The 18288-nt window shown below is 36.2% G+C and overlaps 1 protein-coding gene across 1 annotated transcript in view; it reads right to left on the bottom strand.

Moving 5' to 3' along the window:
• LOC131663799 (uncharacterized) overlaps window positions 1–18288 on the bottom strand; it is a 52970-nt gene that overhangs the window by 7036 nt on the left and 27646 nt on the right. The window contains exons 2-7 of the mRNA XM_058934436.1: window positions 9905–11492; window positions 8767–9056; window positions 8037–8183; window positions 4038–5594; window positions 3763–3882; window positions 278–3226 (exon numbers count right to left, since the gene is read on the bottom strand). Coding sequence (XP_058790419.1) covers window positions 278–3226; window positions 3763–3882; window positions 4038–5594; window positions 8037–8183; window positions 8767–9056; window positions 9905–11492 — 6651 coding nt within the window. The remainder of the gene's footprint in view (window positions 1–277; window positions 3227–3762; window positions 3883–4037; window positions 5595–8036; window positions 8184–8766; window positions 9057–9904; window positions 11493–18288) is intronic.

Here is an 18288-nt window from a genome sequence, read left to right as displayed (position 1 = left end):
TGGCCATTCAGTTACATAATATATTCATAACTAGTTAATAGTTCAAAGTAAAAATGAAACAACTTACATTAAGTATTGAATATCATAATTTGTCATCAAAGTAAGACATTATTTAACATAGGCAAGGATATGTTGTTGAACTGGAGTGTTTTGAAGTAAAAAAATAAAAAAATTAGGAACCAAAAAAAAGTTAAGTCATCGGCAATCACAAATACAGCCTGATTTTCATGTCGTACTTCGTGCCTCTTAATCTAGGGTGAAAGTAAGCATGTAATACCATTTTTTTAGTGCCGCTACCGACACTAATGAGTGGGAGGTTAAAACCAGTGGGTCCACTGATACTGAGCACATTATCAACTTCATTGGGTTCGTAGAAAGCATTCCGGGTATTGCCATCGTCAACGGGGCTATGGTTATTAAAGTAGCCGAAGTTCTTGTTACGCGATTCCTGGTTAATAAACTGGTTATCGGGTAAACTGGGCCTGTTAGTCGTAGTACTAAGGGAAAACACAACTTCCACCGGATTGCTTGGGGGATCCGGTATTACCGTGCCATTGGGGAACTTGCGCACGAGTTTCCCATCCGGGAAGATTCCAAAGATCACATAGGGACTATCCACATTTCTGGCATCGATCAAATTGTCTTCTGGTCGCTTTCTAACAATGGTCTTATTGGGCAATATTCCATAAATCAAATAATCTCTGACTGGGGTAATTGTAGAGGAACTGGAACTCGAATTAATCACCGGTTGCTCGTTAAAACCAGATTGTCCAACAAAGGAGACCGACGTCGTAGGCTGCTGTTTACTTATCGAATAATCTGCTGGTGAACTCATCGTTGAAGGTGCATGTGATGAAGATGGTAAATAGGTTGGGAGAATTGTAGATGTTGTTGTCGTTGTAGGGATGGGTGATTGTTGATTATTAGAGAATAGATCGTTACTGTTTTCGCTTGTTGAGGAGGATACGGATGATGATAGGGGAGTTGTCGTGAGGGATGACGTAGTAAATGGTTGATGGGAGCGATTGGTTGTACCTGCCGTCCTTTGGGCGGTTGATGGCGTAGAACCCTGCAAAGGGGTAAGCATAGTTGGAGAAATAGTGATAAGATCAAGGTTCGTTTCGCTTTCAGAAGAGGTGGTTGTGGACGATAGACTAGAAAAAAGATTAGAGTCGTTTTCTAAGACAGTTTTAGTAACATCTTCGACTACTGATGGTATATCAGTCGGATTGGGGGTTAGTAAATCTAGCTCCTGGATTTTAGATTCTGCTAACAGGTCAGTAATTGGTTTAGCATTCATAAGCTTAGATAAGATTTGTAACATGCGGGCAAAATGCTGTGCGCGAAAATTTGTATCAATTGAATTATTTGTTATGTTATCAGAAGATAGAGCGGTGGTAGTAGTTGTTAGGGAAGAGAAAGTTTTTGTTTCAGAGTTCATACTAGTTCGTGTATTAGGACTTCGAATGTACATGTCTGCATTTATGTTTGCGTTTGTCGTGTTTGTGGTTGGTTCTGTAATAATCGTTGTTGTTGGCATAGTTGTCGTTTGAGTAACTACTGTAGTTTCGTTATTGGTTTCTACTGTGCTTTCATTAGTCACAGATTGACTTTGATTATCTACGAAGCTCCCCACAAGCTGAGAAAGCTCTTCAGGCGAGCTGTCCACATTGTTTTCGTTGAATGAAGATTCATTCATGTCGGTAGATTTTTGAGAAAATCTTTCGGCAATCTTCAATAACTCTTCCGTAATATTTTTATTATTGAGATTATTATCAGATGAGTTATTTTCCGTCAAATTAATAGCTAAGTACATAAGTTTTTCTAAGGCTAATAACTTTTCTTTGTTGTTAAGTATATCTTTTAAAAGAGGACTCTCGATACCTGCAGGAACAGTCGCGTTCTCAGCATCGTAGAATTTTATTTCTATGTTCGTAGTTTTTGACATATTGTTAGAATTTGTGACTGTATTATATTCTAAATTTCTAATTTCTGGTGGTAAAGTCATTGTAACATTCTGATTTTTATCTACACTCACAGAGCTACTAGTTATCATTGGTAACTGTGTATTCAATATACTTTCATTCGTATCTGGTGAGCAATTTGAACATCTTTCAGATGTCATTTGAGTATCCGTCGAGGTACTTGTCATTGATTGTGACGGGGAAGTCATTTCAAAAGAAGAATTTTCGATTTTTGTAGAAGTTAATACAGTCATCGATTGTATCATTTCAGTCGTACTTTCTGTAGTAAAATTTGATTGTTCAAAAATTTTCGAAGTCTCTGTAACTTGAGCTAAACTTTTTAATTTAGCAGTTTTCTCAGTTTCTTGACCTATTCGTATCTCCATTATAGTAGGTTTTGTTGTTTCATTATTACTTGTCGATAAAGTAATATCTAACAAAGAATTACTTACTTCGACTGGTCCATAATTTGAATCGTCCAAACTTTTAGGCGTTTTCAAGTTTACCGCTGGAGTAATTTGGGTTACTGCCAGCGTTTCAGTCGAATTAATAGTTGTAGTTTCAGGAGAACTTGACATCGTTGACATGGATGGCATATATGTAGAATTTTTCTGTACAAAACTAGCTTCAGTAACAATTGCTGGGGCTGATGATTCAGACTTATTCGTGTCTACTGATGCACTATCAACAAATGGCGAAGGACTAGTCGTAGCAATTACTTGGTTTTGATTTACATTTTCACTAATATGAACTGACACTTCCGTCATCAGTTCAGTGCTTGTTGACGTAGTACTCGCAGTTGTAGGATCAATATTTTCTAATTTACTAACTATTAAAATGGATTGACTTGTAGTGGGTACACTAGTAGTAGTTTCTTTCAGTTGATCGTCACTAGTTGCTTCTGTTAGATTATCATCGAGATTTTGTGTCGTTTTGAGAGTAGTGGTATTCATGGTGGTATCTAAGGAATTGATCGTGTCAGGCACATTATGAGTCGAGGCGTTATTAATGTATACAGGGCTGATGTCATTAAAGGTATTTGTTATTGGTATTATTGATCGAGAGTCATTGTTAGAACTGTTCGTGTCGTAATGGTCATTGGCAGTATTATTCTTTATTAGGGCACCACTAGGGAGTTGCCATAATTGACGTACGTCTGTCTGTTCATTGTTTACGCTAGCAGTTTCCACTGCTTGATAAAACGTTAAAATTTTTGGCTCCCCAGGGCTTGAGATATTGATCGGCCGCACTTCATCCTCATTCTGTAATCAAAATATTTTTGGTGCGATACGTGCTGTACAATTTGTACAGTGCTAAGTGATAGACTAATGTTTTATTATATTTACAGTTATTTGTTCTGATATTAAATTATGCTTTTATTTTGGTGTATTTACAAGAAACATTGTCGAGATAAATAATTTTTAGATCTAAAATTCAGGAAATCACTTATGAAATATATTCCAATTATTGAACTCTAATTGATTAATTGATAAATTAGAATATTTTACTAAAAAATATATTTATAATTAATGCTAAAGAATGTCGTGTTGCAGAAAAAGGAACTTTAATCGAATGATATTTACATTGAATTATGGCAAAACTGCAACATTATAATGAACATTACAATATAGATATTTTCATGCTCTACAGGATGATAATATAATTAGACTATTATGCAATAATTTACAAAATGAAATTGTATACAATTTATTATTTATATTTTCAACTGAGCTGCAACACCAGAACTATTATATATTTCCCTTGTTTGGATTAATTAAATTATACGTGAATATTTTACCTCTGTGAGTGAGTTTAGAGTTGTTGGAGGCGTTGGCCTTCTGACAAAAAGCTCTGCTCCCCTGTATCTAGCACTAAACCGTGGAGGAGCACCGCTTGGAGTGGCTCTTGGCAATGAATTCTAAAAAAAAATAAAATGTTGGAATAGGTTCACTCAATAAACTTAATAAAACATTTAATTATAACTAAATTGGTTAAACCATCTAAAATTTAATTATTGAAATTATTTACATGTTTTCTTATATTTCATATATAAATTAGACTAAAATAACTTACGGCACTATTTGTATTTTTGTAAACTCCTGCGAACACAGGTGATTTATTTCCAAGTGTATTCAAAAGCGGCGCTACAGTACTCCTGAGATGCTCCAAAAGAGTGGCATTTCCAGACTCCAGTATTGCTGCGCTTTCGACAGGATTGAAAATGTTGGAACCAGCGACGTTACCACTGTTACCATTATTTGAATCGTGAATTGAAATCTCCGCGGTTTCGTTACCACTGGACACTTTCACACTGATAACGGGTTCCTGTGTTACCGACTGCTGTCCCAGCTCAGTTTCATTGGGTTTGATCGTAGCTTGGTATCGCTGTACCTTCGGAGTGATCGCAATGCTCAGAGGCTTCTCGGTTGCCGACGGATATACCACGAAGACCGGTGAACCCGAATCGTTGCTCAGTGCTGCTGCACGGGGCTTGTATTCCACCAAGTTAGGTGGCGAATCCGTGCTTGCAATTTTCCAATCGAGCTCTGGACTTCCGGTACTCTTGAACGATAATTCGGTCGTACTGAAAGTACCGGCATTGTCGATCTCGTTGGCGATGTCGTCGGTAGATGGGCGATTACTCGAAGTCAAAACACTTTCATAATTAAAAGTGGTCACCTCGTTTTCAGCAGAAATTTGCGTGGTGATTTCTGTAGTCACGGGCAAATTCGTTGTAGTTGGCACGAAAGTTGTCGACGTTGATTCTGTAGTTGAAGTAACTTCGTCCTCGAGCATCTTCATTGTCGAGGAAGTAGCAGCTTCGCTATCGTCCATTTTCACTAGACGAGTTGAAAATGAAAAAGATTTGACAGTTCTCATTGTCGTTAGTAAGGTCGTTGAACCTTCCAACGAATCACTTCTCCTAACTGGTCTCGGTGTTTGGCTTTTTTCCATGTTCTCTAATGTTTTCCGTAATTTCAGAGCCACAGCTTTAATATCGTCCACGTGACTCTTATCACTCTTTCTAGGAGTGAAGGTTTTCCGAGACTTTTCAGCTAGCGGTGACTTTGTGGTGGAATTTATAATGTCTTCGTGTATACTATTCTCATGTGAAGGTTTGGGACCACGAACTTTACTTCCCCTTACTTTTGGCACAAATTTGATTATATGCTCTTTGTATCGATCGGCTCTAGCCGATTGTGTCGTGGAATCGATGACATTGTCTTCGACGAAATTTCTTTCTGTAGTGGTAGCTGCTAATAACGAAGTTTTCGGTCGAGGAGTATATAGCTGCTTGTATCTCGAGGCTCTAGTTTGAGTGTCCTTGAAATTCTTCCTCAATTTGGACGGTTTCCAATCAGACTTAGTCGAGCTCTTTTGACCTGATTCGGGCTTCGATGTCGCAGGGCTTGATTTCCTTGTGACTTTGAACACTTTCTGATCCTCATCCACTGCTGAGTCTCTAGGCTTCTGATCCGTATCCTCCTTGAAATTTGGTGATGGATCAACGATTACTTGACGAGCGTTTGTTTCATCAATCAGTAGCTCAGGCTTGATGAGTTTACGCGCATTTTCCAGTTTCATTTTTGATCGGGCTGCGAATTGCTCAGTGGACATCGTCTTGTTGGCCTGAAAATGTTTTTGTTCAGCAGCTTTCTCTTTTTTTTTTTGCTTTTAGATTTCTTAAGCATCCAGTACCATCCCAATGTGTTTGCTTTTTTCCACACCTTGCACATTGAATTTTTAGATTGCCCAAGACTTCCCGAAGCATGGTAGAAGAAGTAGAAGAAGAGAATGAAGAGGTGTTTTTTGTTAGTGCTTTTCATTTGACATACATTATTTATGATGGAATTCATTCGTGATTGCAAATTTACAAATATTGTATTTATTATAGAAATCATATCTATGCTTTATTATATTACAATCTTATCTCAATAGCGGAGCAAGAGGAAAAATCGTTTATATTTACACTTCACAATTGTAAAAAAAGTTTTTTTACGTATCGTATCTCAAATCACTAGGAGCGAAGAGTGAACCGACGAAGAGCCAAAAACTAGTGACCAATGAGACGAGACGTTGCCTAACGAGTCCGAGCCACGTATTCACTGCGTCAGTCTTCAGTAACTGAAAGTTTAATTAGCCAATATGTGAGGGAGCTGAATACGCTCTGCAGATTCTATTTTATTAGAGAGTTTTTGTATTCAAACCCTACCCCAAACATAACTTCTAAAGGAATTTCGATCGATTCAGATCTACTATTTCAGACTCGACTGTTAATGTATGGAATCGATGATTTTAGTTTTGCTTTTGTTATCTTGAATTCAAATAAAAATAAGTTAAACTGTGCGTGTTCTCAAAATTTTTTATTAGTTAACGTATCAATTTGTAAATCTTAAGGAATTTTTATATTAATGATTAGTCCCTAACCTTTAAATTACGTGTGTCCAAATTCAAATGGATAAGTAACATAAACGTAGTATAGCAAGTGTAAAAAGCATTATGAATTTGTTGCAAAACAATTGTAAGTACGTGTGAATTCAATGTAATCAGTTAAAGAAAAACTTATTCTTAGACTTTCGTTTGCGTTATCAAACTACCATTGTGCACATTCTTTTAATAACGGGTGTCTGTTATAAATAAACGTAGTGAGAGTGTAATGAAGTATTGTTACTACTCTTATCATTATCAGCTTTTGCAAATATATACAATGCACAGTCGAAAATCGTAAAAAATGCTGATGACTGGTAACTTTTTTTACTGAATTTGGACACTAGCTACCAACATTTTTAGGGCTGGATTGTTCACGATATTTTTATCAATTCTAGAAATGTTTGTTATGATTTCGTTTCTTTTTCCATGCATTATTGTTTTGGAATTTAAAGCAGTTGTATATGAATGAAATAATAATAAAGTTAAGCATCAGTGGTATTTTAATTTACGTATTACTTTCTCGATCTGGTCGAAAATCTGTTCCACCTATGCGAGCGTGTAAACGCATGTGCTCCATAATAATTTCTAGGCGCATTGGCTCGGTCACTGATACGATACATAAATACGAGTGTGCACCACGCCTGTACTAGTCGGTCAAGCGCTGCACAGCATTTACTTTCTCCCAGCACCCGCAAGGAACCCGAAATCGGGAGCGGTGAACGGCTAAACCGGTTCGCGAATCGGGGATATGCTCTGCACGCGCTGCTCGCTCGTTGATTCAATTTTTACACTTTTACGCGCTGAAACCTAGTTTTCCTTCAAATCCAACTATTTCTCCGCAGTAGCTGTTACGTTGTTTAATGAGTTGTCCGCGATTATATGCATATGCTTTGAATGAATTTACAAGTCATTTTATATCACTATCCAGATATAGAAAACCTATTACATCTGTCGGTTGTACCGATGAGATTGTCTAATTCAATTTAAAGAAGCATCATTATAGTTTGACAGTTGAATTGGATACGTTTTCAATTCGATTTCATGGTTATATCTAAGATCTGATGTTGTTATATCTCAATTACTTAAAAATTATTTTTACGGATAACCCGCATTGTATAATTAAATAATAACATTCCATGCTTTTAGAGTGAAACACATAAAAAAAGATAAGAAGTTAAAGTATTTAGCAGTTTTGTGATTATGCAGTACGTCATCATCTGTGCCTCAAACAATTTTGATGACGATTAGAAGTTTTTATAGTTTAATTCGCAACATGAATGAAAGCAGATTTCAGGTAAGCGATGCAAGATCTACATAGCACATATATTCGATCGTGTGCAAAACAAGATGATTTGGCATAACTTGTAATTGTTGGGTGTTATATAGATTCACGAAGTTGTATTATACATTATCACGGTACAAAAACACACGTGTACATCGAAGTATGAATTATATACACTTGATTGATGAAAATGCAGCAGCATGTTTTCTTGAAAATATAAGCACAGACGTAAAATTCAGTTTACAAATATGTTAATGAGGAAAACAAGCTAATGACATTGTAAATTTATGAAATATAATATGAATAATTGAACACAAAATGATTTGCATTGCTTTTTTTGTAATTTTAACATATCTTACTTGCTGCACATCCAAAGAATTTGGAATTTCAATAGTAGAATTATGAAAAAACGGAGACTGTGTCATTGCGTAGTCAATGTTATCCGAAGAGGCAAGATCAAGATCGACATTGCCAATTAAATTTGAGCTGGTATACAATTGACGATCCTACGTAAATGATTAAGTTATTATAATAAAAGAAATCCATATTTTTTAATAAAACAATATCGTGCGTGCGTAATATTTCAGAGGAAACGTCGTATCGTATAAATATCGTAAGTTTCAATAGTAATATGGTTATGATATACTTCCGTACATCAATAAAGAAGTATGCCATTGCGTAGGTACACAAAAAGATCCAAAGTGGACATGCTAGCTTGAGAGAAGCAGCTATTCAAAGCAGTCAACGTTAAGTTTTTGCTAATATTATATCAAACCAGTAAGAAAACAGTTAAAGAGGAAAGTCAACCACTGTCTGCCCATGTTATGTCAATTACTTGATTGGAAGAATGAAAAGTGGATTAAACGTGGAATTTTTAGGATCTTGCTATCTTACCTCTTGTGTTCTTGATTGCCCGCTCGTTTTTTGCTGAAATAATATTAGTTTGGTATAGACGTTAGACACATTTTTAATATACCCAATAAGTTATTCTATTACTGTTAATGTTATCGCAGAGATTACCATGAATACGATTCAATATCGATTATATTCATGAAAGAGATGATACAATATAAAATCTGCAAAACTCACCAACTGTGCCAGCCGTGCCTTGAAATCCGGTGGATAGTTATCGTTTTCATTTATTTCCTCTTTTGTACCTCCACTAACTGCCTTTATGTTCATTTTATTCCCTCTTCTTCCACTTTTCGGAATGGTACTTGCGGTTGTCATTCTATTATTTTGTTGGCCGGGAATTAGCGACAACGCTGGATTTGACACTGGCCCGGATAATGGACCATCGTGTACATGTCCAGGACGTCGTCTCAAAGTCCAACCAGGATTACCACGTGGTGAATTTTCAGGCATCCTCACTGAAGTCACTGTTGAAGGTGCAATTGTCGTAGTTGTTGATGGAACTGTAACTGGAACTAAATTGTTTCTATATTATAGTTATATTTTATGTGTGTGTATGTGTTTATGTGCATACAACATTAAGAAGATTCAATATTTCGATATACGAATTAATTACCTATAATCACACTACTGGAAAAAATTTAGGAAAAAATTTTTAAATTTGATTTCGTAAGGAAATGAGACCCCGCGATTTGTCACTTCCGCAGTATTTAATGACTCCAAACTCATACTAGTTTTTATAACTGCCCCTTTAATTGCTGTATGATTATTGGTTGCTGAGATATTGGCGATTGAAGAAAAAATAACCATTTTTCATTCAAAATTCGATATCTCAGTGACAAATGGACATAAAGAAATAAAGAAAAAATTAAATTGCAGCTGAATAAATAAGCTAACTGAAATTTAAGTTTGTTTGGACGAAAAAATTTTTCCAAAGTCCGTAGACACCAAATAAAAAATAATTTTTTTCTCGCTTTTCTTCTTACAATACAATTGTGCAATAACCGTGGCAGATCAAAATTTTTGACTCAAAAATCCTGAAATCAGAAACTTCAAGCTTTAAAATGCTCTTTTTTCATCATTTTTCACGACAACACAGCCCTTCATACTGCCGAAAAATTTAGAAATTTGTTGTTTTTTTAATTTTTTCCAATAGTGTACTGCAATATTGAACAAAATAACTTATGACAAATATTAATAGGATTTTATCGTCAATAGAGTTGTAAAAGTATAATAAAATTATTGTAACAACATAATAATAATTTAATATGAATAAATAAGTTGAGAATACGTACATGATAAAAGTCTAACAAACCTTGATCGACTCCAGGTATTGATGGTCTTCTTCCTCGAAAGCCCAAGCCATGATTAAAGAAATCTTCTTTCGAAGCCCTTCTTCTTTGATCATTTTGTTGAGTACTGCCATTCTCATTTTTTTCATTATCATTACTTGATGGCCGAGCTGAAGTTGATAAAAAAGCTCTAGAAGTAGTTGGTGGTGATAACGTCGTAATAACTTCCGGTGTCGAAGTTGGCGTAATATTTCCAATATTTCCTATTGCCACAACAGACGGACCTCGTGGTGCTATTGTAGTGGATGGATGCGGCGGAGAATCGGTAGTAATTATTTCAACTCGGTAGCGACCTCTAGATCTGTTAGATTTTCTATCAATATTGTGAGATTTTGCTTCGGATATTCTATTATTATCAAAATTCCTGGATGTATCAAAAGATCTGGCTGTTGCTCTCGTATTGGAATTTCTTCTTCTAAAATCAGGTTGAACGGTTGTAGAGCTACTGTCCGCAACGTTATTTTTTCTGATTTCTTGTCCTCTATTTCTTCCACGACCTTCTGTTGTGCTTTCATATCCTTTGCTGTTTCCCGTTCTTCTCGATGTTCCCCTTGATACTGGATTTGAGGTAGTTGTATCAGATTCTTGTTTTTTTTCATTCAGAGGCTGCCTTCCTCGTGGTTTGTAGCGCGAGTTGACTGGCCTTTTGGATATTTCAGTTGTTGGACTACTGTTGGACGAACCTCCACTAGAAAGCCTTTTCGGTTCTTCGAAATTCAGAGGGAGATTGAAACGTACGCTTTCAGAGCCTGATGCCGCAATATCTTGTTTTAGACGAGATTCAGTCAGCCTTTTACGAAAATCCGAAGAATTATAAGCGAAACTCCTTCGATTACTTCCTGCGCCTAAATTAGGATTAGAATCATCAATTCTTTGATTTCTCGCATAACGAGGATTCGACAATGTGCCACTATTTGATTGTTTTACAGAAGAATTTAGAATTTTTCTGCCAGTTCTGGATCTTGAATTATCTATTGTCCCGGTGAAAACTGATGGTTCTGAAGTGTCAAATTTAGAATTTGATTTATCATTTTGTAATCGTGGAGTTCTTCGATTTCCTCCTCGTCCCGTTACTTTGACTTTTGAAGTTTCTGCACTATCTACAAAGTCTCTTGCTCTTCCAGTTCTAGTATTTTCTCTTACACTCGAAGGTGAAAACTTTTTCTCACTAATATCTTGACTATTATTTTTACTATTCTCATGTACATTATTGTCCGGCTCAGCATTCGGAACTTTCATCACTAATGTACGTGAAGCAAACCTTGGCAAGCCATGATGATTAATTTTCGGTTTTGATTGGAAGGTAGGTTCACTTCCCGAATTTTCTAAAGTTTGCTCGACGGCCGTCTTCACAGTAGAAGTTATTTGAACACCAGACCGACTCGACGAAGTTCTGCGAGCTCCTGGTGCTCTTCGACTAGTTTTAGTACTTGTTGCATCAGAGCTCGATGAGCTCGTCTCTGGCGGAGCTGCTTCTGTTGAAGTAGCACTTTTCGAACTGAAACGAGACGAGCCACGAGCCCGCGCTGGTGTTATTTTTTTATCATCTGTCTGTAATACAAAAATTAAACCTATATTGAGCAAATAATTCACTATTATCATAATAAAATATTATATTTAAAACGATGAGTTTAAAAAAATAGAAAATTTTCCACATATGACATTTATACTACTGGTGCCGAATTTCGATTTTATTGGGTGAAAAAATATTGTGTATCATGGAAAAATTAAATTCGAATTAAGCAGTAATAATTTCATAGAAAACATATCTTATAAATATTTTATGTTATACGTTGATATGGTTTTAAAGTGTTACTTAAAAAGGAACCTTAATCTTTTATTTTTAATGCATCATCCAACTTGACGTGAAAAACATCCCACTGAAAAAAAGTAACAACGATCTCAATAACAAGATAAAATTATAAAAATAAGAAAATATTTCATATTATAATTAAGCCTACGAACTTTCATGAAAAAATGTATAAATTGTAAATTCCTAGGCTCGCATAATCGGTTATTTAACCAATAATTAAGTAAAAATAAAACAGCATCGGCTAGTAAATATTGATACAGTTAGGTTTTTGAAGCTATTATCTTGTAAGTGACCTCGTCTGGCAATATTGCGAAAAATAAAGGAAAGTACAGCATATGGTTCGCGCATTATATAGGCGATGCAAGAATTCACGCGCACAAATTCTTCTGCAGCGTGCCTTTCGCGCGCGCTGCAGCAATTGTATACGTATACATAAGATCGCGGGGCGGCCCCAAACAGCCAGTTGAATTTCGAAAGGAGAGCAATGTGACGCCCCGGGAAAGAAAGAAAAAATGCACTGGCCCTTCTCTTTCGACGTCCTTCGGGGTTGTAGATTCTCTGATGCAGCAGCTTAATCGCAAGCTGTTTTTAGAGGCCCACGCGACATTGCAAGGCCGTTGCAGCCGAGCGCATACTTTTCCCGCCCTCGATTCGAAAATTTTAAGTTTATTTCGTACGCGGATCTTGGGCTGGCGGACAACTGGTTCGGTACTTGTTCCTCTCACTTTTATTTTCTGATTAACTTGATTGAATGTTTGAAGAGGGGAGAGGAATAAGAAATTGAGAATTTCAGTGCTAAGTTTTTTGTAACGATGGGCTTTTAACATTGACCTTCAACTTAATTCACATCTACTGAAAATATAATTGGCTAATATTTTACAATTAGTGAGGTGTCTCACTGCCTATACTATCAATTACCGCAATGTTCTAAGTTGTGGTTAGCTAATAATTGATAATAATTATGAGTTCTTGACAAAAGATTCCGTAAGTTATACATCATAAGATTAACCGTCAGTCGTAAATCTCAAAGGGCTCGTTCTTTGTTTTACTCGATACGCCATATAAAATTGAAAGATTCCTTCCGTCCTTTATCTCACAGGATATACCGCTACCTTAATATCCAGTTGGATCTGGTTGAATCCGTTCCCAGTTAGTTTCGAAACCACCCTGTAAGAAAAGGCAAGGCGCATTTTTTGGTAGAATTAGAGCACAAAGCTGCTGTATATTTTTGCTTGAGTAATGTGGGAAAGTACGAGTCAGGATGGTGAAAGATTTTATTCAAGATGAAAACAAGTTTTTTTCAAAGAAAGAACACTGTAGAAAATAAAATTTTACAAAATACATACATATGTAACAAATGTATGCAAACCTAAATACATTTTATGTTACGTTATAGAACTTTTTAGCTAGAATTCAAGAACATTTCTTATTTTCTCAGGACTTTTTTCATTTTGTCTCTGAAGTATCCATGGATAAGTACTATTTACATTGGAAATGAATGAATATATTAGCAGTATATTCATTAGATTCAATGTCTATTGTTCTTTCATGTTTGTATAGTTAAACAAATTTTTTGTACAATATGCTTTGTTCGTGTACCTCGAATCTCTTCCTATCACCGAATCAAATCAGAAATACGCAAAAATTATTCAATCAGCGTTGCACGTACACAATATTTACTTGTGCCGCAGAAATAGAAAGTGACACTAGCAAGTCAATCTAATATGTTACGTCATTAAGCTCTTTAGATCTTTTTAATTGCCGCGAATCGCTCAAGTTTTTGAAGGTTATTATGTTGTCATTAGTGCTTCAAGCTAATAAAAATTAAGAGTAAATTCGAAGAAAGTTACTTTTTAAGCTGCTGTCCTTTTCTGATTATTGTGAAACTTTTGCCATTTATAAGACCTTATTAAGAATACGAAAAAAATTGGCAGTCTTTGGAATAATGCGAAAATATATGGAACGATCTTATTACATATTTTCATCTCATTCGACTTGTTCAAGTCTCGGTATATTTAGTTCATAAGCGTATGCAGAAAAATTACTTAAAAATCACGATAAGCATAAATCTAATGGATTAATGGAAGAGTCAATTAAACTTATTCGCATCTGATTATAACGAAATGTATTCAATTACTATGATATCGAATAAATTTGTTCATATAATTATATAATATATAAATGAGGATCTTTGTTTTCATTGTTATCGCTATTATCCTATGTCTCTTATGTCTTTTTGGAGTTCGAACGATCAGCCAAAAATCTTTGATAATGAGATCTTTATTTCATTTAGAAATAAAGATGATCAAGCATCTGTAGTACATGCATACACGGTCAGAATCGCGGCCTTCGCGAGCCTGCGCGAACCGGCCAATCGCATCTGTGACGCGAAAGCTACGGTTGGCACGAAAGTGAAACTGGTCCTTTATCGACGAACGCGCCTTGGTTCACGTAATGTGTCACTGGCGTCTGCCGCGCCCTCGAATGCGCGCGTGCACACACACACACACCAAACTTATACAAGAACGCTTGCGCAGTTATGGCACCGAACCTCATGCCTTATTGTCTAGTCTGTAATGCGAAATCGTTTGAGCTTCTTTTTCTCTGATAGTTTCTTGTCTTTACCCGATATGGCACTCTACGTCTAAAAATGGAAGAATTTCACGACTAAAATGCTGACTTGTATATATAGCAATGCTGTGTTCCGCATAGTAGATGCACAAAAGATTTGAAGATTATTTCAATTTTAAAAATAGTTAACTAGATACTTTTAAGCTGTAACATGCTGGCAACTATTTCTGTAATGGGGTTCATTAAAACAAATAGAAATTTGCAAGGCGGCTTTGTTTTCAAGTTTTTATACACATTTTTGTTGATATTGCACGTTGTTGCGATCGTTAGTTTACCGGCCAAGATGATTTGAAGAAAAATATTGAGTAACTCACTTCTTTATGGATACTTTGCTTGGAATATGACATAAGAATAACAAAAACCGTTCTTAAATTGAGTATCTTACGGTGATGTTACGGTTTCCTATTAAAATCGGTTTCTTTGTGTATTTACAAAATAACAACAACCGCGTTTTTACAAAAGACTTGGCAAAAATATAAAAAGAATTAGAGTAACAGTGGTCCAATCAGAAGTGATTAAAAAAGATGACATGCCATTTTCAGAAGCAATGGCTGAACCAAATAGTTTTAATAGCAAGTTAAATATTTTCCTTACTGATTTTTTCGTACATCACTAACGCGATTAGTACGTACGTGTCGTATACGTAAAACATTCACGACAATCTAATGGGATTACAAGAAATATTCCTTATTTACCCTGATATGAAATTATTACTTACAATTATTTTATTAATGAAACACAAAATTACATTGTCAAAACTATTCTTTTTATAAAAGTCTAATCAAGTATGTCATGTATGTAAGGTCCGATGGGTTAACATCCGAGTAAAATGATAAACGGCAACGCAGAACGTCTCATGGCGTCTACCTTCCGTCCCTGAAACTTTCTCCGAACGGCAATTTGTCGTTCGAAGCCGGCCAATTACGCGATTGCGAGTATGATCGGCGTCGCCCGCGTGAGCTTTTGAAAAGTCTAGGCTCGCGCCCGAGTTGCGAAACTGCCGCACGGAAGCTCGAATCGCTAGCCACCTATAGCCATAAATTCTCTCTCCCTCGATCTCTTAACAAGGAGCGATCGCGATTGTGCAATGTAGGCCCCCGACGCCACCACTGCTACCGCACTTCAAATGCGTAATGGAACTTTCGCTGAGCAAAAAGAAATCCAAGCTCGCGTCTGGCACGACAGCGGCTGAGGTCGCGGCGATGAATTATCGAAGGGATTCCTGGCGCTCTGCTGCATCACCCTTCTTCGATGTTTGTTGTTGCCGAGATTTGCTGCGAGCACGTGAGAAATCGATGAATTATTGATACCCACTGGGATAAGAGCATCGATTGTGTTTCAGATGCATTTGGCTCAATGTGAGGTAAGCAATTATGATGTCTCGCTGCGTGGCTTTTTCATCGAGTCGTATTATACACGGTTTAGGAGTCATACCAGCTCGTTCCAAATGATGTTGATGATTTTCACTTTATTTTCATGGATATACTTAGCAGCCTTATTCAGTTTCGTAGAGTAATAAAATTATTTGACCGCAAATTTAATACAGGAATCATTGCGTCAGTATTATAATTTCTGAGCTCTAATAAGTAATCGAAGTTTTCAATAATTTTTTGCCATTGCTGATTTTATTTATAAATTGCAAATGATGTTGTGAAATTGAGAGTACACGTAGAATACTGGTATTATGCAAATACTTGTACATTTTTCTGTTTAAGCTCGATGGGACAAGTGAATTTATAAAATTATTTTACGACGACTCCGTCAAATCTTATCACTTTGAACAAACTAAATCATTTACGTTCGTATTTTTCGTACTTTCATTATACGTTATTTAACATAAATATTCAAATCAACTATCTCGCGCGTGTAGTATCTTGCATTTCTTTGTACCCTACAACAACAATTATGGACTTAGTTAATGAGATTCCCAATCGTGTATTATATTTAACAAGTGTCCATTTTGCGTAGTCTGACGTAAACTCAGAAGTACAGTATTAACGCTAGCCACGGGAAAATCAATGCTATTGATGTCCGGCGTCACGCTTTTTTGACTTTAACACAGGTTTAACGAGCCAGGAAGAAAAACTCAGAGTAATCTGTTTTTTCGCCACGATTTAAATCGAACAATGAAGTTTTATCCGAGTGTCGCCGAAAATAAAGACGATAACATACTTTTTTTGGTTATGGTAAAAACGTTAAGTCGCAGCTGCAATGAATACTCGTTGTAATTGTTATTCCATAGAAACTGAACAGAAGTGTGTGTTCTTACTAAGCAAGCTCATTTTAGAAAAATAAATGGACGACGCCCTGATACAAAGCAAGCTGCAGTGTATTCCGGGCTTACGGTCGTTTATTTGGAGTGCATATCGATATCGAAAGTAAAAGTAGGCATATACACAGGGCCGCAAAGGCCGGGCGTCACGTTCAAGCTGCAAGCGTTACGTCTACGTGTGTATGTGTGCGGTATCTGCATAAAAGCGAGTGCTCGCGCTCTTGATAGTAGAGCGGATTTTCTCGCGGTTCTCCTGGCCTGGAAGTTCTGTCTGCCACTCTTACTTATGCTCTCAATGTCGTCGCAGAGGACTTTTCTTTCTGCTCGCGCGTGACCATTCGTCCGCGGCCGCCTGCTTAACGGCGCGAGAAATCATTACGAAAGTGCAGCAATTTTTAATCGCGTTTTATGTTCATTCGCTCTGTCTCTTTCTCTGTTTACTAGCTTTTGCGAAATTCAAAGTGTAAATCTCTATCGCCGCGCGACTCGAAATTGAGAAGAAAAAATTCCGACTCACTCTCCCGACATTTGCATCGTGCTTTCGTTTTATTCGGAATGCGAATCGCGTATATGTTGCTCAGCTATGTTCCGCTTACAGATTGCAGGTTTTATTTTCTTTGTGTAATCTCTATATTTACCAGTATTGTCTTGAGTTCTCGTCTGCTCTAGATCATTTTACTTATTTGCAAAATCTTATTCAATTAAGTTATTATTGATAATTTTCGTTATTACATTAATACCCAGGTCAATACTAATATTTACTTGACAATGATATGGATTCGCTATCAGAACACTTCCGAAACAGCTTGTAAAGATACTTTTCTCGTATTTTTCTACGGATGTGTACATATGGAGAGACTATTGCAGATGAAATTCTGTCAAAGTATGATTTTCTGCTAATATGTTATTTAAACTAGAAACATCTTCTTATACATATTTATAAAAATGATTATATAATGTTTTAGGAGGAGGTAATACTAAATAATCTAGAAGATGTAATCGCCATAAATTGTCAATTTTCTCTATCCGTGCAAATAGTATACAGATCACTTTCTTCTTACGGAGATAAAGATTATGTTTACGAAGAAACTTAATTATTTAGTTTTTTTGTAGTCAAACAGTAACTTAATCCATTATACAGCACAGTCCGAGGACAAACACAGCTCATTATGCAAACTTTTGCATGGTGCTCAAATTCTTTATGGGCTCATTAAAGTAGAATATAATTCATAAAATGCATGGTAGCGATGTTATTATGCAGTCGATATAACCAAGTGAAGCACTAGTTTTTGCAAGAAAAATAATTTCACCGCATACCTTCAAGAATGTTTGTTTTGAACACGAACATAATTTGTTTTAAATTCTATTTGTAACATTCACGTATCGAAGAAATTTAATCAAACTTCCCAACTATACAAAGCCATTATTCCCCAATGCATAACATACATAGTGTAGTATTCGTTTTATCTTTCGCACCTGATCGGTGAATCTGCTGTGTAGTCACTATTTGTTCGAAGAATTTATATGAGAAAAGTATCGGAATCGATAAATGCGAAATTGAGTCATTCCAAATGAAACTCGAGAAATTTTTTTTCAAATTAATGATGAACTCCAGCCGAAATATCAAGTTG

Source organism: Phymastichus coffea, unplaced genomic scaffold, assembly GCF_024137745.1.
Source record: "Phymastichus coffea isolate CEN01 unplaced genomic scaffold, Cenicafe_Pcof_1.1 PCOF00038, whole genome shotgun sequence".
NCBI classification, from domain to species: domain Eukaryota; kingdom Metazoa; phylum Arthropoda; class Insecta; order Hymenoptera; family Eulophidae; genus Phymastichus; species Phymastichus coffea.
This window is presented reverse-complemented; position numbering and strand designations above follow the sequence as displayed.